General features: G+C 44.4%; 1 protein-coding gene across 1 annotated transcript in view; it reads left to right on the forward strand.

Annotated features, from left to right (window-relative positions):
- Positions 1-26217, forward strand: part of LOC139267464 (inactive tyrosine-protein kinase 7-like) — a 408288-nt gene that overhangs the window by 371223 nt on the left and 10848 nt on the right. The window contains exons 15-18 of the mRNA XM_070885824.1: positions 10714-10869; positions 12224-12456; positions 21616-21696; positions 23380-23531. Coding sequence (XP_070741925.1) covers positions 10714-10869; positions 12224-12456; positions 21616-21696; positions 23380-23531 — 622 coding nt within the window. The remainder of the gene's footprint in view (positions 1-10713; positions 10870-12223; positions 12457-21615; positions 21697-23379; positions 23532-26217) is intronic.

Here is a 26217-nt window from a genome sequence, read left to right on the forward strand (position 1 = left end):
GTTGGCATGCAGGTACAGTAGGCGGTGAAGAAGGCAAATGGTATGTTGGCCTTCATAGCTAGGGGATTTGAGTATAGGAGCAGGGAGGTCTTACTGCAGTTGTACAGGGCCTTGGTGAGGCCTCACCTGGAATATTGTGTTCAGTTTTGGTCTCCTAATCTGAGGAAGGACGTTCTTGCTATTGAGGGAGTTTCACCAGACTGTTTCCCGGGATGGCTGGATGACATGAGGAGAGACTGGATCAACTGGGCCTTTATACACTGGAGTTTAGAAGGATGAGAGAGGATTTCATAGAAACATATAAAATTCTGACGGGACTGGACAGGTTAGACGTGGGAAGAATGTTCCCGATGTTGGGGAAGTCCAGAACCAGTCTTCGGATAAGGGGTAGGCCATTTAGGACTGAGATGAGGAGAAACTTCTTCACTGAGAGTTGTTAACCTGTGGAATTCCCTATCACAGAGAGTTGTTGATGCCAGTTCATTGGATATATTCAAGAGGGAGTTAGATATGGTCCTTACGGCTAAAGATATCAAGGGGTCTGGAGAGAAAGCAGGAAAGGGGTACTGAGGGAATGATCAGCCATGATCTTATTGAATTGTCGTGCAGGCTCGAAGGGCCGAATGGCCTCCTCCTGCACCTATTTTCTATGTTTCTGATTTGGCAAATAAAGGAAAGCATTCCATATGCCTTTTTAGCTACCTTATTGACCTGTCCTGCTACCTTCAAGTATCTGTGGACATATACTCCAAAATCCCTCTGTTCTTCCAGACCTCTCAGTATCCCCTCATTTATTGTGCATTCCCTTGCCTTGCTGCCCCAAATGCATTACCTCACACATTTCCAGATTGAATTCCATTTTTCACCTTTCTTCCCAACTGACCAGTCATCGATATCTTCCTGCACTCTGAAGCTTTCCTCCTCACTGTCAACCACACGGCCAATTTTTGTATCATCTGCAAATTTCCATAATGTGCCCCCTACATTTAAGCCTAAATCATGAATATATATTACAAAAAGCAAAGGGGCCAAGTACTGTGCTCTGTGGATCCCCACTGGAAACAGCCTTCTAGTTGTAAAAACACCTGTCAACCATTACCCTTTGCTTCCTGCCGCTGAGCCAATTTTGGATCCAATTTGGCACTCTCACTTGGATCCCGTGGGCTTTTACTTTCTTGATCAGCCTGCCATGTGGGACCTGTCAAAAGCCTTGTTAAAATTCATGTAGACTATTTCAAATGCACTGCCCTCATCGACCCTCCTTGTTACCTCCTCAGAAAATTCAATCGTTAGTCAGACATGACCTTTCCTTAACAAATCCATGCTGACTATGATTGATTAATCTGTGTCTTTTTTTAAATGAAGGTTTATACTGTCCCTCAGAATTGATTCCAATAATATGCCCCACCACCGAGGTTAAACTAACTGGCCTGTAATTATTCGGTTTATTCCTTCCTCCCTTTTTAAACAGTGGTACGTCAGCAGTTTTCCAATCCTCTGTTACCACTCCTGTTGCCAGGGAGGATTGGAAAATGATGGTCAGAGCCTCTGCAATTTCCTCCCTTGCTTCTTTTAATAGCCTAGGATATATTTCATCCAGTCCTGGCGATTTATCTACTTTAAAGATGCTAAACCCCTTAATATTTCCTCCCTTACTATGTTTATCCCAGCCAATATTTCAGTCTCTTCCTCCTCAACTTCAACGTCGGCATCGTCCCCCCCCCCATTTCGTGAAGACAGCTGCTAAGTATTCATTAAGTACCTTGCCCACATTCTCTGCCTCCACACACAATAGGCCCTACTCTTTCCCTTGTTATCCTCTTGCTCTTTATGTAATTATAAAACATCTTTGGGTTTTCTTTGCTTCTACTTGCCGGTATTTTTTCATGCCCTCTTTGCTGTCCTAATTTCTGTCTTAATTTCACCCCTAAACTGTCTATACTCTTCTCGGCTTTCTGCAATATTGAGCTTATATCTAATATAAGCTTCCCTTTTTTGCCTTATCTTACCCTGTATTCACCGTGTCATCCAGGGGGTTATAAATTTGGCAGTTCTACCCTTTTTCTTTGTGGTAACATGTTTACCCCGAACTTTATGTACCTCCCTCTTGAATGCCTCCCATTGCTCTGACACTGATTTATTTTCAAGTAGCTGCTTCCAGTCCACTTTGCTAAATCACTTCCCAGCCTAGTAAAATTGGCCGCCTTCCAATTTAGAACCCTTACTCCTGTTTTATCTTTGCCTTTGTCCATAATTATGCTAAAACTAACTGAATTATGATCACTACCACAAAAATGCTCTCCCACTGATACTTCCACCTGTCCAGCTTAATTTCCTAAAACTAAATCTAGAACTGCCCCCCCCCCCCGCCCCCTTTGTTGGGATTGCTACATATTGGCTTAAAAAAATTTCTCCAGAATGCATTTTAGGAATTCTGTGCCCTCTATACCTTTCACACTGATTGTATCCCAGTTAATATTGGGGTCATTGAAATCCCCCACTATTACTGCGCTATTGTTTTTGCAATTGTCAGCAATTTGCCTACAAATTTGCTCTCCCATCTCCCTTGGATTGTTTGGGGGTCTTATAGTTCAACCCATATAGCTTCATTTGATGATCCTTCTTGCATATCATCCCTTCTCACAGCTGTAATTGTTTATTTAACCAATATTGCCACCCCCTCTATCTCGTCTGAAAACCCAGTAACCAGGAATGTTGAGCTGCCATTCCTACCCTTCTTTCAGCCATGTCTCAGTAATAGCTATATTATAATGCTCTCACATGTCTATCTGTGCCCTTAGCTCATCTGTCTTATTTTCTAGCATTGAAGTATATACCATTTAGCATTGCCAAACTGTCTTGTCTATTTTCTAGCCTTTGTTTCCTCCGCCTTCCAAACTCGCTTACTAATTTTCTGTCTTAGTTTCCAGCTTTGCTTCTCTCCCTTCTAAATCTACGGTCAGATTCCCATCCCTCTGTCATGCTAGTTTAAACCCTCCCTAATAGCACTAGCAACCCCCCCCCCCCCCCTTATATTTGTCCCGGCCCTGTTGAGGTCAGGCAGCATGTGTGGAGAGAGAAATAGAGTTAACGTTTCAGGTCGATGATCCTTTGTCAGAACTGGAACATGTTAGAGATGTAACAGGTTTTTAAGCAAGTGTCGGGGCTGGGAAAGGGAGGAGGAGAGGAAAGAACAAAAGGGAAGGTCTGTGAAAGGATGGAAGGCAGTAGAACTAAAGAGACAAAAGGAGATGGTAATAGGACAAGTTAAGAAACAAAAGATGATTTTACATAGAGTGGAGATGGTAGAATCATCAACAGCTACTGTGGGAAAGAGAAAAAAATAGGGGACAAGGTTATTGTCATGTTTGTAACTACAACGTAACACCACTATATTACTGTATACACTCAACTTTGATGCACACCTTGACCACAGCAGTGAACTTGTGGGAGACATTCCTTACCTGATCTCACAGGTATATAAAGGGAGGTCCCACGCAGGGTCATCACTTCTCGAGTCCTGTAATAAAGAGCTACGGTCACAGAGTGACCTTGTCCCTGGAATGTGCCTCGTGTGGTTTCATGCTGTCGAGTAAGGACTTTACATTGGCGACGAGAAACGGGAATTCACGACCCACGAGAATGGCCACTGGTAGCACAGAGGAATGGGGAAGACAGGGACGATTTTGTCGAGAGGCTTCCGCAAAGCTTTGTAACTAAAGACTGGCTGGGGGATGCAGCGGCCGACAAGCGACGGGCTCATCTCCTGACCAGCTGTGGACCAAAGACTTATGTACTCGTGAAGGACTTACTGGCACCCGAAAAGCCGTCGGACAAAACCTTTGAGGAGCTCAGCAAATTAATCGGGGAGCACCTCAAACCGGCGAGCAGCATACACATGGCTCAACACAGATTCTATACCCACCGACGCCATGAAGGACAGAGCATACCGGACTTTGTAGCAGACCTCTAGCATTTGGCCAGCTTCTAAGTTCACAGACGCCTGCAGGGGGGAGATGCTGAGGAACTTCTTCATCGAGGGTATCAGTCATGTGGGAATTTTTCGCAAGGTAATTGAGACCAAGGACTTGACCTTGGAAGCGGCAACGTTGTTAGCTCAAACTTTCATGGCGGGGGAGGGAGAGACGAAAATGACTTATGCACGCAATTCTGCCTCTAACGCGGCGATGGATCACGGAGTCAATATCACAAATGCTACTCGGAGCCCCGCAGGCAGGCAGGGGCAGTCCGACATTTACCAGGCAGCAATAGATCCCAGAGCAGGACCTCAACAGAGACAATGGCAGGCTGAACGGACATTCACGCCATCACAGTGGACAATGCGATCCTGGATGGGGCCATTGACACCCACTAATAGGGTACTTAAGAGCAGTCAAAGGGACAGTCAACGCGGAATTCCTGGCCATAGTCCCTTTGTCCCTAACAATGGAAACTTTAACTCATGCTGGAGGTGTGGGGGAAAATAGTCAGCCAGATCTTGTAGATTCCAACATTTTGTCTGCAGAAACTGCAATCTCAGTGGCCATTTAGCTCGAATGTGTAGAAAACCTGCAACCAGATTGATATGAGACCGAGGGACCAGAAGAGGGTTCTGTGAGGCAGGATGACTTTTGGGGCAAATCGATGGACGCTGAGATTCAGCGGGTCCATGCGGCGAATATTCACAGTTCATACACCAAAACACCACCAATGATGATGAGGGTTCTGTTGAACGACATCCCTGTACGCATGGAGCTGGACACTGGGGCCAGCCAGTCACTCATGGGCGTTCAGCAATTCGAGAAGCTATGGCCACTCAAAGCCAGTAGACCCGAATTAGAACGTATTGAGACACAATTACGGACTTACACCAAGGAAATCATTCCAGTGCTCGGCAGTGCAATGATGGCTGTTGCACACAATGGACCGGCTAGTGAACTGGCTGCCACTCTGGATTGTCCCAGGTAATGGTCCCGCTCTGTTGGGGAGGAGCTGGTTAGCCGAGTTGAACTGGAAATGGGGGGATGTTCACGCAATGTCCTTGGTGGAGTGAAGTTCGTGCTCACAAGTCCTACAACAATTCGAGTCACTATTTCAACCGGGAATTGGGACTTTCAAAGGCACTAAAGTTGTGATACACATCACCCCGGACGCCAGGCCAGCGCACCACAAAGCCAGAGTGGTGCCGTATGTGATGCGGGAGAAAATCGAGAGCGAATTGGACAGGCTGTTGCGAGAGGGCATCATCTCGCCTGTTGAATTCAGCGACTGGGCGAGCCCCATCATTACCGTTCGAAAAGCGGATGGCACTGTCAGGATCTGTGGCGACTGCAAGGCCACCATCAATCGGGTGTCCCTATAAGACCAATACCCGCTCCCAAGAGCGGAGGACCTCTTCGCCACGCTGGCAGGCGGCAAGCTGTTCACCAAGTTGGACCTCACTTCAGCCTATATGACCCAGGAATTGGCTGACGAATCCAAACTATTGACCACTATCACCACGCACAAGGGACTGTTTGCGTATAACAGCTGCCCGTTTGGCATTCGATCAGCGGCCGCGATTTTTCAACGTAACATGGAAAGCCTGCTTAAATCCATTCCTGGAATGATCGTATTCCAGGACGACATCCTCATCACGGGTCGAGATACCGAAGAACACCTCCACAACCTGGAGGAAGTGCTACGCCGACTGGACCAGGTAGGCCTGCGACTCAAGAAGTCTAAATGTGTGTTTTTAGCTCCTGAGGTTGGGCAGGAGGGTTGCTGCAGATGGGATTCGGCCCACCGAATCCAAAACCGAGGCAATTCGACGAGCACCCAGGCCCTGCAACACATCGGAGCTGCGTTCATTCCTGGAACTGTTGAACTATTTCGGGAACTTTCTGTCGAACTTGAGCACTTTGTTGGAGCCGCTACACGTGCTTCTGCGTAAGGGCTGCGATTGGTTTTGGGGGGACTGTCAGGAACGGGCTTTTGATCGGGCGCGAAACCTACTTTGTTCAAACAAATTGTTGACCCTGTACGACCCCTGTAAACGTTTAGTTCTGACTTGTGATGCATCGTCCTATGGGGTTGGGTGCGTGTTGCAGCAGGGTAATGCTGAGGGTCAGCTACAACCTGTGGCTTATGCCTCCAGGTCGCGCGCTCAAGCAGAACGGGGATATGGCATGGTTGAGAAGGAAGCGCTTGCATGTGTGTCTATGGTGTAAAGAAAAATGCATCAGTACCTCTTCGGTGGGAAGTTTCAATTAGAGACGGACCACAAGCCACTCACATCCCTGTTGTCAGACAGCAAGGCTATCAATGCCAACACATCAGCTCGCATATAGCGGTGGGCCATCACGCTAGCTGCTTATGACTACTCCATCCGGCACTGGCCCGGCACTGAAAACTGCGCCGACGCACTCAGCAGGCTCCCACTGGCCACCACCGAGGGGGCAGCTGAGCAAAGCGCTGAGATGGTCATGGCTGTCAATGCCTTTGACAGTGAAGGCTCCCCCATCACAGCCAAACAGATCAAAATCTGGACCAACAGAGATCCCCTCCTATCCTTGATTAAGAAATGTGTCCTGACTGGGGATTGGGCGCCCGCACACGGAGCATGCCCTGAGGAGGTCAGACCACTCCACAGGCGGATGGATGAGCTCTCCATCCAAGCCGACTGCCTACTATGGGGCAGCCGGGTAGTCATGCCCCAGAAGGGCAGGGAGGCATTCATCAGGGAACTCCTCAACGAGCACCCAGGCATTGTGATGATGAAGGCCATTGCTCGGTCACATGTTTGGTGGCCTGAAATTGATTCAGACCTGGAACACTCTGTTCGCAGGTGCACGACCTGTTCCCAGCTGGGTAATGCCCCCAGGGAGGCCCTGCTCAGCCTGTGGCCCTGGCCCACCAAGCCATGGTCACGCATTCACGTTGACTACGCGGGCCCGTTCATGGGGAAGATGTTCCTCATTGTAGTAGATGCGCACTCGAAATGGATCGAGTGCATCATCCTGAACTCATGCACGTCATCCACCACTGTGGAACGCTTACGTGCGATCTTTGTAACCCATAGCTTGCCAGACATCCTGGTTAGTGACAATGGCCCGTGTTTCACGAGCTATGAATTTCGGGAGTTTATGTCTGGCAGTGGCATCAATCACGTCAGGACTGTGCCGTTCAAGCCGGCTTCCAATGGCCAGGCGGAACGGGCAATCCAAATCATTAAGCAAGGTATGCTCAGGATTCAAGGACCCTTCCTACAATGCCGCCTATCGCGCCTCCTGCTGGCCTATAGATCCTGCCCGCGCTTGCTCACGGGGGTCCCACCCACAGAACTACTCATGAAACGGACACTCAAAACTTTGTTGTCCCTCATCCATCCAGTCCTGACCGACATAGTTGAGGGCAAGCACAAGTCACAAAACAAGTAACATGACCGTAATTCAAGGGGGAGATGTATAGAAATAAATGATCCTGTATTCGTCCTCAATCACGCCATGGGGCCCAAATGGCTTGAGGGTACTGTAATTGGCAAAGAGGGGAATAGGAACATTGTGGTAAAACTCAACAATGGGCAGATATGCCGTAAGCATCTGGACCAAGTTTTTAAAAAAAAAAGTTCAGCATGGACACAGAGGAACCTGAAGAAGTCCACGAGATGGAGCTCACACTACCGCGACGAACGTGCAACAAGAGCAATCAGAAGAATGCACAGTCCCTGAGGTCAGGCCGGAATCACCACAGGTGACAGACACTCACACCAGCGTCCAACTGTGGAGCTCCACGAGGGAGCGTAGACCACCTGAAAGACTGAACCTATGATCCCAGTAAGACTTTGGAGGGGGGGGAAGGTAATGTCATGTTTGTAACTACAATGTAACACCACTGTATTACTATATACACTCAACTTATATGCACACCTTGACCACAGGGGGTGAACTTGTGGGAGACATTCCTTACCTGATCACACAGGTATATAAAGGGAGGTCCCACGCAGGGTCATTACTTCTCGAGTCCTGTAATAAAGAGCTACGGTCACAGAGTGGCCTTGTCCCTGGAATGTGCCTCGTGTGGTTTCATGCTGTAGCGTAAAGACGTTACAGTTATGGTTTGAAATTGTTGAATTGTTGAACTCGATGTTGAGTCCAGAAGGCTGTAAAGTGCCTAAATAAAAGATGAGATGCTGTTCCTCGAGCTTGCATTGAGCTTCATTGGAACAATGCAAGAGGCCAAGGACGGAGAGATCAGAATGGGAGTGGAGCAGAGAATTAAAGTGGCAGGTGATCGGAAGCTCGGGGTTGTCGAAATCTTGACTCCCGATAAATGACTCAGACACCTTCAGCTCCGGCAGAAGTTTCTTTAATTTACTTGCTAGCAAGTGAAAGGTCACACTCAGTCAGTGGCTAAGTGAACACCTCCACAATGGTACAGTTTCACGAGATATTTATACAGTAAAATCCAAGTTATGGCCTCTCCCTGTGTATTGGCTCTGTCTCACAGTCAGTGAATATAGATAAAGAGTTAATTACTACATCCTTGTCCTGACATGGTTTCCAGATATTTCCTTTTGTCAGGGTTATTAGTTAGCCAGCCGGCCATCACTCGATGAGAGTTTGGTAATGAGCTATTACCTGCCTTGCATTGTGTCAGGATTGTCCAGTTTCCTAGTCAGTTATCTTTTTGCATCAAATGGATGAGGTCTCTACAAGAGATAATGGCTGGTGGTTTGAGTACTTCGAAAAGGGGGGCTGGAGTGGAACTGGTGTTGTATAGACAATAGGAGAGCACCATGGGGGGAGGGGTGCGGGGGGTACTTGTCTCAGCAGGACTTGCCTCCTAGCTGTCTGGTGGCTATCAGCCATTTCAAGCCAGGTTTAGATGTTTATGCAAGCCGACTGCTTTATGCAGAAATTTCTGGAAGGACCAGGACTCACTCCATTTTGTTATATATTGCAAAGGGCACAAAAATACCATGTGGTATCAGCTTAGATAAAAATACATTTCCACAGGGTCATGCTTATGGACTGAACGGAGGTGTTCTGCAAAGCGGACACACAATCTGCGTTTGGTCTCCCCAAAGTGAGCAGCGAATACAGTATACCTAATTGAAAGAAGTACAAGTAAATCGCTGTTTCACCTGGAAGGAGTGTTTGGGGCCCTGGACAGTGTGAGGGGAGGAGATAAAAGGACAGATGCAGACTATCAGGCCCTGGGGATTTATCGGCCTTCAATCCCATCAATTTCCTGACTGATAAGGATTTCTTTCAGTTCCTCCTCCTCGGTCCCCTAGTATTTCCAGAAGGCTATTTGTGTCTTCCTTAGTGAAGACAGAACCAAAGTATTTGTTCAATTAGTCTGACATTTCTTTGTTCCCCATTATAAATTCATCTGATTCTGAAAGCAAGGGACCTGCATTTGTCTTCACTAATCTTTTTCTCTTCACATATCTATAAAAGCTTTTGCAGTCAGTTTTTATGTTCCCTGCAAGCTTCCTCTCATACCCTATTTTCCACCTCCTAATTAAACCCTTTGTCCTTCTCTGCTGAATTCTAAATTTCTCCCAGTCCTCAGGTTTGCTGCTTTTTCTGGCTAATTTATATGCCTCTTCCTTGGATTTAACACTATCCCTAATTTCCCTTATTAGCCACAGTTGAGCCACCTTCCCCGTTTTATTTTTACGCCAGACAGGGATGTACAATTGTTGAAGTTCATCCATGTGATCTTTAAATGTCTGCCATTGCATATCCACCGTCAACCCTTTAAGTATCATTAGCCAGTCTATCCTAGCCAATTCACGTCTCATATCATCGAAGTTACCTTTCTTTAAGTTCAGGACCCTAGTCTCTGAATTAACTGTCACTCTCCACCTTAATGAAGAATTCTACCGTGTCATAGTCACTCTTCCCCAAGGGGCCTCGCACAACAAGATTACTAATTAATCCTCTTTCATTACACAACACCCAGTCTAGGATGGCCAGCACTCTAGTTGGTTTCCCGACATATTGGTCGAGAAAACTATCCCATATACACTCCAGGAAATCCTCCTCCACTGCATTGCTAACAGTTTGGTTAGCCCAATCTATATGTAGATTAAAGTCACCCATGATAACTGCTGTACCTTTATTGCACACATCCCTAATTTCCTGTTTGATGCCATTCCCAACCTCACTTCTACTGTTTGGTGGTCTGTACACAACTCCCAGTAGCGTTTTCTGCCCTTTGATGTTCCGCAACTCTACCCATACAGATTCCACATCATCCAAGCTAATGTCCTTCCTTACTATTGCGTTAATCTCCTCTTTAACCAGTAACGCTACCCCACCTCTTCCTTTCTGTCTATCCTTCCTGAATATTGAATACCCCTGGATACCCCAGCCTTGGTCACCCTGGAGCCATGTCTCCGTAATCCCAATTACATCATATCCATTAACAGCTGTCTGCGCAGTTAATTCGTCCACCTTATTACGAAACAGGAGCAGTTTTTATAGTTAAATATATTCGTGGTGTATGAGATTTCACCTGCCATGGGGATGCAAGGATTAAATTAGAAAACAAAATATGTGAATTGAAAATTGTTTTATGAATGTAATTTGTTACTGGATTACAATAATCCTTTATGTATTGATGTAAGTGTATGTGTGTTTGTAAAGGATTAGAATGATACAAATAGCTGGATTTAAGTGCATGTTTTTTACAGCCTCACTTTTTTTCTTTTTGAATGTCCAGGTGGGACTGTGCAGCAGAATGGCCAGCTAACAGCTGAGATTCAGGAGGAGGCATCCATTAACAACATCAGTATGACTGTCGTTCCCAGCAAGCGCCACAGCATGCACGATAAGCTGCACTTTCCTCGTGTAAACCTCCAGACAATCACAACCCTGGGTATGTAGTGAAGACATGATTTGTCTGAAGAAGGGGAATTCTATAAGAAATTTGCTTACCTCTCTTCTCCCACTACTTTTTTTCCAGGAATTAAGTTGATAAATTCCTGCCATAACATGAATGTAAAGATCATGGGATGGCCAGTATCGCACAACACATGTTACAGCTATTATATTGTCCAATGCCTCCACTATTGTAATTGCGTGACAAATCAGAGGCGAGACGTTGGAATATTGTAATATACTGATGCAACATCATTATATAATTTCACTGTGCACTGCAGATTGTCGTGATGTGTGAACCTATTGAGCAAGAATCTGATTTCACCTCTGCTTGCCATGGCATGTTGTAACAATTTGTAGTATCACCAATTACATATTTAGTATACTCTATTGGCATGCTATCTGCTCTCAAGATGACTGGCTGCCGCCTTAAAAATTCAAGTGGGGGAAGAGAAAAGTGAGGTTCAGCTTTACATTCAGTGATTTCTGTTCAGGGAAACATATTTTATTGGGTACTGATTGAGTTAGCATACTGGCTTTTCACCTTTTTTGAGATCTGGGCTTCAATCCAGCCCACACCTACAGGCCTGCATATCTCCTCTATTTGCTGTGTAAAGGTTCTATAAGTTTGAACAGACTGTTGAATACTGTTGGTGCAGAGTTAAAGGAACACAAACTGGGGATTGAACCTAGGACCTTTTTTATGGCTCATTTCCACACCGGGCAGTAATTTTAGCAATGAGGGATTTAAAAATATATTGCCCACCCTCAGTGGCAGACTTGATGTGTAAGTGTACTTTATGATGTGGTGCTGAATGTTACAAGCCAGGAAGGTCGCAGGTTCAATCCTGTTCAGTGCTGAGTTAGCTTCACATTACCATGCTGATTGAGATCAGCTACATTTGATTTAAGGAGTTAGAAAAAATGAGCCAGGATTCATGTTTCTAACTGTTGTTCAATCATGTGCATGTTCATGGAATTGTGCAATTAATTGTGCAATTGTCTCACCGCCTAAATCAGCATCTGCAGGGGAGGGGTGAGTGTTCCCATGAGGAAATATGTGGCCTTCAAGTGTTTCTCCAAAAAAACTCAACCACCTGAGAAGGATACTCAGTGTGCTGGATTCTGCATCCTACGATTACTGAGTGGTCCATGTTGATGGAGCACTTTACTGCAGTGCCTTGATCTTATTATTTTTGTGGCTTGACCAAGTTTTCTGTGTCTGCAAAATGTGGAATTTTATTTCCTTTAAAACATACATTATGTCAAAAACATATGATTCTCAACAATATATGGTGATGTTTTTAATTTGACACACCGTTCAACCTTTGCTCTTGTGTTTATAACTGCAGGAAAAGGAGAGTACGGCGAGGTCTTCTTGGCCAAAGCCAAAGGGATCGACAAAGGTGAGCCAGAGATGGTAGTCCTCGTGAAGAGTCTGACCACGCGGGACGAACAGCTGCAGCTAGAATTCCGTCGAGAGTTCGAAATGTTCAGTAAAATGAATCACAACAATGTGGTGAGACTGCTGGGCCTGTGCCGTGAAATGGAACCACACTACATGATCACTGAATATGTTGATCTGGTAAGAGACTCCAGGAGGAGCTGCTCCATTGTACTGATCAGTCAGTTCTGAAAATGTCACCAGTGCTTCTTGAAACATTTTAATCCAGCGCAATTTGTGAACAAATCTTGTGAATGGAGATTCTGCTTGTACAATTGGAACCAAAAATCCATTTAAAAAAAAAAATAGAGCATTGCTTTCAAATTGCCCAAACTTTGAAGAAATTATTAAGCTAAACAGTGTGAGGGTCTTGAAGTAGTTAAGTTGTTAATGCTTACTCTTCTGTCTGAACTGATACTACATAGTGATTCAATCTTTGTGTCGTGTTTGACTCATTGGAAGCACTCTCACCTCAGAAGATTGTGAGTTCGAGCCCACTCAAGAGACTTGAGCTCAAAATCTAGGCTGACACTTCAGAGCCATACTGAAGGAGTGCTGCATTGCCAGAGGTGGTGTTTGGGTGAGACGTTAAACTGAGGTGCCGTCTGCCCTCACAAGTGAACGTAAAAGACCCCACAGCACTATTCAAAGGGGAGTTCTTCCAGTATCTTAGCCAATATTTATACTCAATCAACACCAAAAACAGATAATTTAGTCATTTATTTCATTGCTGTTTGTGGGACCTTGATGTGTACAAATTAGCTGCCGTGTTTCCTACATTACAACAGTGACGATACTTCAAGACTATTACTTTGACTGTAAAGCACTTTGGGATGCCCTGAGGTAGTGAAAAATTGTGAAATGCAAGTTTGTTTTCTTTCAATCATGTTCTATCACTTGTGAAAGCTCTATTGCACCAGGTGTCCCTTATCAATCTAAAGTATTCAGATCAAACAGTATTTCTGCTCGCAGCTTCTATGATTATAATGATTAGAGTTGCTAAACACAACTTGTCAAAGTATAAACTAGTGTCATTCTCTCCCCTCCAGCAACCACACTCTTTGCTCTCTTGCTAAAACTCACTCTATATCTCCCGCACTGGCTCAGCTTCTGTGATCTCTCCTCCATCACAGTGGTACAGTAGCTAGCTGTCCGAAGGGCAAGTCTGATCTTGTTGCTCAAGTTTCTCCTCTCCCTCTAATCGCAATGATTTGGGTGACACAACCTTTTCCCATTGCTGTATTCTGGTCCACTATTATGGTCCACTTTATCCCCACCATTCTGTTGGATTTTCAAATTTCCTTCCAGCATTGTCAATTTGCCCTTTAAAGTTAAGCCAACCTCGCTTTCCTCCTTGCCTTTCTGGCTACTGCCCTATTGCCATTGAAGTTTTATAAGCTGCAGTTAACTCTCAAGTTGTCCATTAATTTGGGATGTTCTGGCTCAATCTATGAATGATCAGAAGTATTCATGCCATTGATCTTCGTGTCTATATTGCCTATCTTAGTCCCGAAGCAAATGCTTTATGCGGAGCTCCGTCATGGTAAACGAGCCAAAGGTGGGCAGTGGAAACGTTACAAGGACACCCTCAAAGCCTCCCTGGTAAAGTGCGACATCACCACTGACACCTGGGAGACCCTGGCCGAAGACCGCCCGAGGTGGAGAAAATGCATCCGGGAGGGCGTTGAGTTCTTCGAATCTCAACGCAAAGAGCATAAGAGCATAAGAACATAAGAATTAGGAACAGGAGTAGGCCATCTAGCCCTTCGAGCCTGCTCCGCCATTCAATAAGATCATGGCTGATCTGGCCGTGGACTCAGCTCCACTTACCCGCCCTCTCCCCGTAACCCTTAATTCCCTTATTGGTTAAAAATCTGAGTGCCTATATTGCCTATCTTAGTCCCGAAGCAAATGCTTTATGCGGAGCTTCGTCATGGTAAAGAGCGTGAAGAGGTCAAGCGCAGACAGTAGGAGTACGCAGTAAACCAGCCCCATCCACCCCTTCCCTCGACTAATGTCTGTCCCACCTGTGACAGGGTCTGTGGCTCTCGTATTGGGTTGTTCAGCCACTAGAGAACTCGCTTTGGGAGTGGAAGCAAGTCTTCCTCGATTCCATGGGACTGCCTATGATCATGATGATATTGCATCTTTGTTCTTGAACACTTTGATAAACCATTCTTTTTACCTTCAACACCTCCAATTTCTTAATAGTTTGGCACAATGCAGTTCTAAACAATTTAATGTCCTATGACCTGCCATCAAAGCTATGTTTGTGGCTGTTTTGTTTCCCGTTAAATGTCTCCAGTTGGTAGCTTATTGTCTTTTCCATTAATTCAGCGGTTCCCCAGGGCCCTGTCCCTTCTCCCACTCTTGTTGCTTCGTATCAGTAATCTGTAGTCATCATTTAGCCTTATCCATTCTTTTGCTTATGATTCCGCTCCACACTCACTAACTTTCTTCAGGTCGAATGCCTTCAGTCCGACTCCTCACAACCTTCGGTTCTCTGCATCTTGACCTCCGTTTAAAAAGGACAGTGACATTTTTTTTCCAGATCTTTGGGGAGACAATTTCTTCATGTTTCTCTTCAGCCTAACCGGCTGCTTCCTGTCATTTATTGACTATCTCTTCAGATCTCAAACGGATCTCCCATATCTCTCCTGTTGGTAAAGCTACCTCCAAGAAGCTCGATTTCCTCTTGCCATATGACCTACAGCTCTTTAAGTACTGCTACCTATTGTATCTGGGGAAACTCTTCTCATGCCTCTCCTGAACTGGATTCATGACAAAGCTTGTCATCTTGTTCATTGTATGCTCTATCTTTATCCTCACTATGCTGAAATTAAGACCCATCCCACAGTCTCCTCGTCATTCATTCCCAGAATCTCAAAACTGGTAGCTCTTACCTATAGCCTTCAGCCTTTTAAAGATCAAATCTTGACATGCTCTCATGCTACTTTACCCTGTCCTTTGCTATTTACAACCTTAGTGGTGTCCTGCTGTGCATCTTGGCTTCTTCACCTTGGTCTCCCATTATCAATAAATTGGGTGAATAGTGCAACAAAGAACTAAATGCAGAGTGACCAGTGCAGCCTAGTATGTGTAAAATTCAGGCTTTTAAAACCCATACCCTAAAAAGAAAGAACGACTTGGATTTCTATAGTGCCTTTCTCAACCTCTGGGTGCCCCAAAGCACTTTACAGCCAATGAAGTACTTTTGAAATGTAGTCACTGTTGTAATGTGGGAAACACATCAGCCAATTTGCACACAGCAAGTTCCCACAAACAGCAATGTGATAACGACCAGCAAAGTTGAGAGTACATCACCTCTGTACCAAGATTGGAGACGCGTTCTCTGTTTAAACAAACTTTTTTTTTAAAAAAAAGTAAAAACGGGGAAAAATGAAACATTTATTTCAACGTAATCTTAATTCTTTGCAACCTGGCTTTTAAGAGCCCCATTGGACAAATACTCTGCAGTTTACAAGAATCCCAATCTGGTTTTAGACATTCCATTTTTGGATCTCTTTCTCATCGGCTAGTGCAATCTGAAAACATAATCACTACATGTGCAAAAATGTGAAGCTGTGCTCGCCCCAGCTGGCCAAATATCTTTTGATTTCAATAAGAGAAAAATCCTATATTTATGGCAGCTGGTCATTATCCCATCATTCACACCCTATCTTGACGAATGCTTTTCTAACACCTGGCATTACCATTTGAATTTGGGCCATCGTCCCTTTTGTGTCTCTAATCTCACCTGTCTTCCAACCTATCACAGACCTTCCCTTTTGTTCTTTCTTCCCCTCCCCCTTTCAGTGCTCGTTAAGAATCTGTTCTTTCCGAACACTCTCCAGTTCTGACGAAGGGTCATCGACCTGAAACGTTAACTCTGCTTCCTCTCCACAGATGCCGCCTGACCTGCTAAGATTTCCAGCATTTTCTGTTTTTTATATCTTATATTTATTTATCATGTTGTATCCATAACTCTATGCCTAATATCCTCTGCTCAATAATCATGCTTGCCTTACTGAGCAGGCACTAGACTTGCTTGTTGCAGTGGTTGAGCTGTGCAGTAAAAGTGGAAGGATCCATGTGTCGGTTACAATAGTGGCCAAGCTCCTCGTACTCATTCTTGGCAGATTCAGATCTTTACTTCTCTAAGACTTATGACCAGTTATGTGAAGTGACCACGTTGAACAGTATTAGCACAAGGTGGTCTCTGGAGCATTAATAAACAATACTGAAAGCTAGGAAAGATAACGGTTCAACTAGCAAAGTGCTCTGGTAAGCTGCAAACCAGAATTACTAAGTATTTAACAAGTTGTTATATTGATTAAAACCTTAAATTGCTTTACTAGATGATAACATAGCACCAGGGTTAATTGCAACATTAAATTTGATGAGCTGCTCGGAGCTGCTGATTCCCCACGTGGTGAAATGTGTCTCGGTTATGGGGGGCTGACCAGACACTGAAATCCTAATTCATTGGGATTTTATCCGTGTTTTTTCTGCTTTTGATTCTATAAAAGTTGTTCCATTCAATCTGTTTAATTTCTAAGGAAATATGAACTAGAAATGTTTGCTATAATTTTCCCTCCTGAAAGTGATGACTTTTGGAGGGATACAAGTGCTGGCAGATGCTTGGTAACGCACCCCGATATCATTTTTCATATTACCAGAAAGCACCCGTCGCCGGGCCGGTGAGGCCGAGGCCCCCGTCGCTGGGCCGGTGAGGCCGAGGCCCCCGTCGCTGGGCCGGTGAGGCCGAGGCCCCCGTCGCTGGGCCGGTGAGGCCGAGGCCCCCGTCGCTGGGCCGGTGAGGCCGAGGCCCCCGTCGCTGGGCCGGTGAGGCCGAGGCCCCCGGCCCTGCAGCGCGACCTTGTTGGCATCCCACCTTCCGCAAACTATCAGCTTCTCCAAATTTCCACTGAACATGCTATCCCCACAGTCTTCTCCAGCTCCGCAACCATTCTTGGAGCACTCTATTACTCTAACGTCTGCATCTGGTTTATCTTCCCTGCTCCTACTTAGCATCCAAATTGGTGATGGGGCATTCAGCTGTCTGGATCTAACCCCCTGGAATTCCCTGTCTAAATCTGCAACTCTTTAAAACCCCCTCAAAGCTCATCACTTCAACCAAGCCATTGGTCACCCCTTCACTGGCTCAGTAATTCTTTCCATCACCTTGGCACTTCTATAGTAAAAGAAACTTTAACTGCACTGCATTATAAGTGGCTGCTGACTAAAGAATTAAATTTTTATAACTTCTTGTTACGTCCCGAAGTCATCGCAAAGTGCTTTTTTGAAGCGTAGCCACTGTTGTTTAGGCAAGCCTGACTTCGACCAAATACAAAAGCAAAATACTGCGGATGCTGGAATCTGGAATAAAAACAGAAAATGCTGAAAATCTCAGCAGGTCAGGCAGCATCTGTGGAGAGGGAGCAGAGTTAACGTTTCGGGTCGATGACCCTTCGTCAGAACTGGAGAGTGTTCGGAAACAACAGATTCTTAACAAGCACTGAAAGGGGGAGGTTGGAAGATGAGAGAGATTAGAGAGACAAAAGGGATGATGGCCCAAATTCAAATGGTAATGCCAAGAGTTAGAAAAACATTAGTTAAGATAGGGTGTGAATGATGGGATAATGATCAACTACCATTCGAGACAAGGAGAAAAATAGAAATAAATAAACAGGCTCTGAGGGGGGCGGGGGTTAAGGGAGCCAAAAATTGGCAGCGCTTGCGCTCTGAAATTTTTGAACTCTATGTTGAGTCCAGAAGGCTGTAAAGTGCCTAAACGAAAGATGAGGTGCTGTTCCTCGAGCTTGCGTTGAGCTTTGTTGGAACACTGTAGGAGACCGAGGTCAGAGTGGGAGTGGAGTGGGGAATTAAAGTGACAGGCAACCAGAAGCTCAGGATCACACTTGCGGACTGAACAGAGGTGTTCCTCAAAGCGGTCACCCAATCTACGCTTGGTCTCCCCAATGTAGAGGAGACCACATCGTGAGCAGCGAATACAGTATACTAAATTGAAAGAAGTACAAGTAAATCGCTGTTTCACCTGGAAGGAGTGTTTGGAGCCCTGGATAATGGGAAGGGAGGAGATAAAAGGGCAGGTGTTGCATCTCTTGTGCTTGCACGGAAAGATGTCGTGGGAAGGGGAGGGGTTGCTGGGGGTGACTGCGGAATGGACGAGGGAGCAGTCTCTTCGGAATGCAGAGAGGAGAGGGGAGGGGAAGATGTGATTGGTGGTGGGATCACGCTGGAGGTGGTGGAAATGGTGGAGGATGATCCGTTGAACGTGGAGACTGATGAGGTGAAAAGTGAGATCAAGGGGAACCCTGTCATGGTTCTGAGAGGGAGGGGAAGGGGTGAGAGCAGAGGTGCGGGAAGTGATCTAACTTAAGCTCGGCAGCACACTGGTGCATTTACCCACTGAGCCATTGAGGCATTGCTTTACTGATGTTTCCATGCTAAACTGTGCTTGTTTTTTTTTATGGAAGTTATCTCACTTGGTCTGAAGTTAAAGGTAAAGGTCACAAATGGGAATTCTCGACATCCCACGAACATGTCCTATTATGGCAGAATGCTTTCATTGTAACCTCCCTCATTTAAAGTGCTCATAAGTGCTCCTTCCCCTGCTCACCATTCTCTCCTCCTAGACACAGCATCTACCTCTTCCCCCCCCCCCCCCCTTCCTCCCGGCCCCTTTCCCTTCTTGCCCCTCTGCTTCCTCCCACCCCCCCCCCCCCTCTTGACCCGTCTTCTGCTTCTCCCTCCCTCCTAACCCTTTTTCCCCTTCTTCTCTCTCTCACTCCCCTCCCTCCCACCTCTTTTTCAAGCACCATTCCATCTCTCCTCACTCTCGAACAAAACCCTAAATCAAGTATAAAAACAGATGGTAAGAGTTTCTACAGGTATATAAAAAGGAAGAGAGTAGCTAAAGTAAATGTTGATTCCTTAGAGGATGAGACTGGGGAATTAATAATGGAGAACAGGGAAATGGCAGAGACTTTGAACAAATATTTTGTATCGGTCTTCACAGTAGGAGACACTAAAAACATCCCAATAGTGGATAATCAGGGGGCTATAAGGAGGGAGGAACTTAAAACAATCATTATCACTAAAGAAAAAGTACTTTGTAAAATAATGGGACTAAAGGTGGACAAGTGCCCTGGACCTGATGGCCTACATCCTAGGGTCTGAAAAGAAGTGGCTGCAGAGATAGTGGATGCATTGGTTGCAAATTTACCAAAATTCTCTGGATTCTGAAGAGGTCCCAGCTTTCCCACCCATCTTTGTATCAGCAAATTTGGCTATATTACACTCGATCCTTTCTTCCAAGTCATTAATATAGATTGTAAAATAGTTGAGGCCCCAGCACCGTTCCCTGTTTCACCCCACTAGTTACCGTTTGCGAATTGGAAAATGACTCATTTAACCCAACTCTCTGTTTTCTGTTAATTAGCCAATCCTCTATCAATGCTAATATATTACCCCAAACCCCATGAGCTGTTATCTTGTGCAGTAACCTTTTATGTGGCACCTTACTGAATGCCTTCTTGAAATCTAAATACACCACATCCACTGGTTCTCCCTCATCCACCCTGGAAAACCGCAAATGTAACGCCCCTATTTAAAAAAGGACGGAGACAAAAAGCAGGAAACTATAGACCAGGTAGCCTAATATCTGTCGTTGGGAAAATGTTGGAGTCCATTATTAAGGAAGTAGTAGCGGGACATTTAGAAAATCATCATAACTTCAAGCAGAGTCAGCATGGTTTTATGAAAGAGAAATCATGTTTGACAAATTTGCTGGAGTTCTTTGAGGATATAATGAGCAGGGTGGATAAGGGAGAACCAGTGGATACGGTGTATTTAGATTTCCAGAAGGCATTCAATAAGGTGCCACATAAAAAGTTACTGCACAAGATAACAGCTCATGGGGTTTGGGGTAATATTGATATGGCATTGATAGAGGATTGGTTAACTAACAGAAAACAGAGTTGGGATAAATGAGTCATTTTCCAGTTGGCAAACGGTAACTAATGGGGTGCGACAGGAATCGGTGCTGGAGTCTCAACTATTTACAATCTATATTTGTGACTTGGATGAAAGGACCAAGTGTAATGTAGCCAAGTTTGCTGATACAAAGATGGGTGGGAAAGCAAGTTGTGAGGACACAAAGAATCTGCAACGGGAATTAGACAGGCTAAGTGAGTGGGCAAACATTTGGCAGATGGAGTATAATGTGGGAAAACCTTCGGCAAGAAAAATAAAAAAGCAAATTATTATTTAAATGGAGAGATTACAAAATGCTGCAGTACAGAGGGACCTGGGGGTCATTGTGCATGAAACACAAAACGTTAGTATGCAAGTACAGCAAGTAATCAGGAAGGCAAATAGAAGGTTGGCCTTTATTGCCAGGGCCATAGAGTATAAAAGCAGGGAAGTCCTGCTACAACTGTACAGGGTATTGGTGAGTGCAGACAGTTTTGGTCTCCTTACGTAAGGAGGGATATACTTGCATTGGAAGCAGTTCAGAGAAGGTTCACTAAGTTGATTCCTAAGATGAAGGGGTTGTCTTTAAGATAATTGTTAAACAAATCTGAGAATTTGTTTTTATGCTGTGAAAGGGTTGTCTTATGAAGAAAGGTTGAGCAGGTTGGGCTTATACTCATTGGAGTTTAGAAGAATTAGAAGTGATTTTATTGAAACATGTAAGATACTGAGTGGCTTCGACAGGGTAGATGCAGAGAGTATGTTTCCACTCGTGGGGGAATCTAGAATTGGGGGCATAGTTTAAAGAATAAGGGGTCGCCCAGGGAGACGAGGAGAAATTTATTCCCTGAGAGTTGTAAATCTGTGGAATTCTCTGCTCCAAAGAGCAGTGGAGCCTGGGTTATTGAATATATTTAAGGTGGAGATAGACAGATTTTTGAACGATAAGGAAGTGAAGAGTTATGGGGAGCGGGCAGGGAAGTGGAGCTGAGCCCAAGATCAGATCAGCCATGATCTTATTAAATGGCGGAGCAAGCTCGAGGGGCCAAATGGCCTACTCCTGCTCCTATTTCTTATGTTCTTAGGATGCTTGTACCAAAAATAACTTAAGCCAAACAAATTGTAGTTCTTGTGCCTAACTTCAACTGTGGTATAAATTTGATGCAAAGGTGGGGGGTATATTTGTGAATGAGATTTCAGTCATGGTCTCCTGTTTTGGTATTTCCTCACTGTGTCCAGAGGGTCCTTACTCTACTAGTATTTCATCCAGAGTCTTCTAACGTCACCACTCTTATCTTCCAGGGAGACCTGAAGCAGTTTCTGCGTATTGCAAAAGGCAAAGAGGAGAAGATCAAATCTCAGCCGTTGAGTACGAAACAGAAGGTACAGAGCCAAGGATTCCCAGTTGGGACTTTTAAATCATTTTAGCTGTCATCTGGAAAATGAGTTATTGCTTTAGGAGTTCAGCCATTTGAAGCGAGCTACATTTCCATATATGGGCGCTCCTTTTTTTTATATATATATAGTCCCATTATATATAAAAGAGCAGTAGAATAAATGCTTGCGAGACTCCACTGCCGAACTGTGCTCCTCCAAAACTTGGAAGGAAACCATGATAGTGTCATTTTTTGTACATATTGAAATCCTGATGTAACTTCTTAAGCAGTGCTGTTACATGCGTGTGCACTTGGGCCACTTAATAATCCTAGTGATTGTTGGTCTGATAACTTTTTCATCTTTGTTTGCTAAAGGTGATGATTCATAGTGGTATATGGTTCCTGGTCGTTCTGTGACCTTGCCCAACTATTGGTTGTTCACATGCGGATTGCTCCCCTTGGAGCAGAGAAAGCTAAGCTGAGATTTGATAGAGGTGTTTCAAATCATGAAGGGTTTAGATAGTGTAAATAAAGAAAAACTGTTTCCAGTGGCTAAAGGATCAATAACCAGAGAGTGATTGGAAAAAGAACCAGAGGCGACATGAGGAAAAACTTTTTTACACAATGAGTGGTTAGGATTTGGAAAGCAATGTCTGATGGGTTGGTGGATACAGATTCAATAATAGCCTTCAAAAGGGAATTGGATAAATACTTGAAGGAGAAAAAATTGCAGGGATAGGGGGAAAGAGTGGGAGAGTGGGACTAACTGGATTACTCTTTGAAAGAGCTGCCGTGCAGACTCGATGGACCGAATGGCCTCCTTCTGTGCTGTAATATTCTATGATTCTATAAGTCAGCAATTCATGAAATAAATTTTTTTTAAATTCATTGGTTTAGACCCACTGTAGATTTTTTTATGAATTTCACTGGACTGTGCACCGACAGTAAGTGACTTCACTAATTGGCCACTGTTTACACTGCAGAAGTAGAATGAGTATATAGCAACTAACCAGAACTATTTATTATAGGCTGACATCACTATCAGTCCATATTTTGCAAAGTAAGGGAAGGTTTGCAATGATCATGTGGAAATGAGTGCAAAAAAGAAATACATTAGGGCAAATCATGGGCTACCAGTAGAAGTTATGTTTTACAAGTTTCAGTTGATTTATTAATTGATTAAGAAAGGAAAATAAAATATGAGAGTAAACTAGTGAGAGACAAAAACAGGCAGGAATTCCTTCCCTAAACTCTTCTATCTCTCCACCTCCCTTTCCTCCTTTAAGACCGTCTTTGATCAAGTCTTTAGTCACCCTTCCTAGTATCTCTCTCCTTTATCCTAGTATCCTTTGGCTCAACATCCATTTTTTCTATGTTAAAGATGTAAGTTGTCTCATTTGATTTTGGAGCGTGAATCCGGTCCCATCGTCACATAGGTCTACCTAAACATACCTTCCATTCAGTCAGTGTTAACTGGACAGCAGTTGGGAGTGGGTATCTTGGCTGATTCTTCGTTTCTGCCCACGAGTGCTGAGACTCAATTGTAGCAGCGTAATTGATAGACCAGCAAAGATCAACATAACCCAGAGATCCCATCTATGATCTTCTGTACCAGGCGGTCCTTTTGCCCACTGGCCATTTTTAGGAGGTAACGTATCTTGTAGTTGAATGCCTTTCTTTTCTTTTCAAGGTGGGTATTTGCACACAGGTAGCACTGGGAATGGAATACCTGTCAAACCATCGCTTTGTACACAAGGACTTGGCTGCTCGAAACTGCCTGATCAGTGCCCAGCGACAGGTCAAAGTGGCAGCACTTGGGCTGAGCAAGGATGTATACAACAGGTAGGTGAAATGGCTCCTCCCAGTGATGGGGTTCAGATGTTTTATGTATACTTACAAAATTAATCAAATTCTATTTTTCTATGTAACATTTGAACAGCTTGAAGGAGAAACATCCTTCCACACACTATTAATACCAAGAACTGCAACATTCCCATGATCCACCAGGATTACAAAAAAAGTAATTCAACAAAGGCAAATTAGGCTGTCCCGCTATACACATGCAAGCCTGGCTTCAATTTCTCATTGCACCCAAAAGGCAGTTGTTCCAAATTAGTGGTTTGATTTGTTCAGGGGATGTGGGCATGTCTGGCATTTATTGCCTATCCCTAGTTGCCCTGAGAAGGTACTGGGTCTTCTTGAATTGCTGCAGTCCTTGTGCTCCCACAGTGGAATTCCAGGATATTGATCCAGCAACAGTGAAGGATTGGCAATGCATGTCTAAGTCGGGGTGGAGGGGAGCTTGGATGCGATGGTATTCCTACAACATTAATGATGTGTTCAGCTACTGTGTAGCACAGTGGTTCTCAAACCTTTTTGGTTGAAGGACCCTTTTCAAATGGATAAGTAATCACAGACCCCCCAATCTAAATCCTAATATTCATGAATATGAAAGTGCTGCATATAGCGGATGAGATGGCCTCCACATCATAAGAAAGAGCTGGTATTTATATATCTTATTGTATCTTCAGGAGATCTCAAAGGGCTCAAACATTACTTTATGTTTTGAACAGCAGTCTCTGTTTTGTAGGCTCTTTGGCAACTGTCTCATGCACAGCAATTGATGAATGACCAAATGAATTTTATTTTTGGATGGTGTTGGTTGAGGGAAGAATTTTGGCCAAGACATCAGGAGAACTCCCTGTTCCTCTTTGAGTAGTGCCATGGGATCTCTTACGTCCATCCGAACAGACAAATAGCTCCTCGGTTTTACTGTCTCATCTGAAGAAAGGCACCTCCGACAATGCAGCACTAAAGGTTCAGTCTAGATCCACGATCCTCTTGACCACTGAGCCAAGCTGTCGCACTCATCAGGTGCCAACAAGGAAAGAATTGTCCCATGATTGTAAGCTGCTGCCAGTTTCAAGCATATGGGCTAGGATCAACAAGTAGATCTTACTTATAATAACGCTGCACTGGCAGCTGATTTCTTTTGAGCAGGAGCAACCTCACTAATGCAGAAACCACTTAAAACCCCCTCTAGTGGCCCTTTTGCAGGAGTAATGGCGTGTGACTCTTTAAGTATGGTGAGTGTATTATGCATGAATCCTGCTTGTCTAACCCCAGCTTCCACAAGAGGGCACCCTTTGATAGGAGATGTAATGTCAAAAGCAGGGTTGCAGTTCAGTTTAGTCATCTTTTGGGAGAGCGCTTTTATATTTTATTTTGCACAAATTTTAACTTTTTTTAATTAAAACTCCAAACTTAGCTCATTTTTCATTTATTTGTAGCTTCTTCCCAAACAAATTGAAATAGCTGCAGAAGCATGAGCTGTAAACTGTTCAGCTATCATTACAACCATATTAGGATGTGTTTGTTAAAGAATATAATGCCTTCCTTTTGAGATTGAGTTTGTAAGATCTTTTTAGGCCTCATTCTGGGTAGACTGGAGGGTGGCATTTTATGCTTTTTACAGCTCAGACTGGTTGTGGATTCAAAACATTGACTTTACTCTACTTCTCATCCATGAAGTTGCACATTTTTGAATTGAGTAATGTAAATTTGGCTACAGTTGGATGCTGCGATTAAACTGTGTGTGCTTGAGGGATTGGCTTCAGTGGACCGAATGGCCTTCTAAAATCCCAGACTTCTTTTCCACAGAACCACAGTCCAATTCGCTGCACTTCCTTTGCTGAAGGTCCAAATGCTAAGTGTCTTCAAACAGAAATCCATTCCAAGTCATGTTTCATTTATGCAACACATTTATATGCACAAAAAGATCACTTTGTTCTTGCATATTTTTCCCTTGTTTTCAAATTCCTCCATAGACTCGCTCCTCCCTAGCTCTGTAACCTCTTACAGCCCTACAACCGTCCGAGATATCTGCGCTCCTCCAATTCTGGCCTCTTGTCAATCCCCGGTTTTAATTGCTCCACCATTGGCAGCCGTGCCTTCAATTGCCGAGGTCCGAGGCTCTGGAATTCCCTCCTTAAATTTCTCTGCTTCTCCACCTCTCTTTCCTTCTTTAAGACGCCCCTTAAAACCTCCTTTGACGAAGTTTTTGGTCATCTGCTCTAATAGATCCTTATGTGGCTTGGTATCAAATTTTGCCTGATTATGCTCCTGTGAAGCATCTCGAGACATTTTACTATGTTAAAGGTGCAATATAAATGTAAGTTGTTGTAAATCTTTACCAGCGTTGCCAGTTTGAATACGGCAATTTGGGATGGACTGGCTGTTGCATCTGGGAATTACATGCCAGGCTACATCTTCCCACTTGGGGTCTCTATATAAACCAGTGAATTATAGTGAATCTTCTGGATATTACAGCATGGTGCCGTGAGATTTAAAGTACTGTCAGCTTGTTCAAATGGATGCAGGAGACCCCATGGCAGTTACCAGAGTAGGGCAGTTGTTGCCCTAACCAAGATTCTTGCCTCAATTAATATTCCCACAAAATAGTTTAACTGATGATTCATCTTGGGGCTATTTTTCCCAATTTTTTTTTTGGGTGCGCGGTCCATTCAAA

Source organism: Pristiophorus japonicus, chromosome 7 (genome assembly GCF_044704955.1).
Source record: "Pristiophorus japonicus isolate sPriJap1 chromosome 7, sPriJap1.hap1, whole genome shotgun sequence".
Lineage (NCBI taxonomy): Eukaryota > Metazoa > Chordata > Chondrichthyes > Pristiophoridae > Pristiophorus > Pristiophorus japonicus.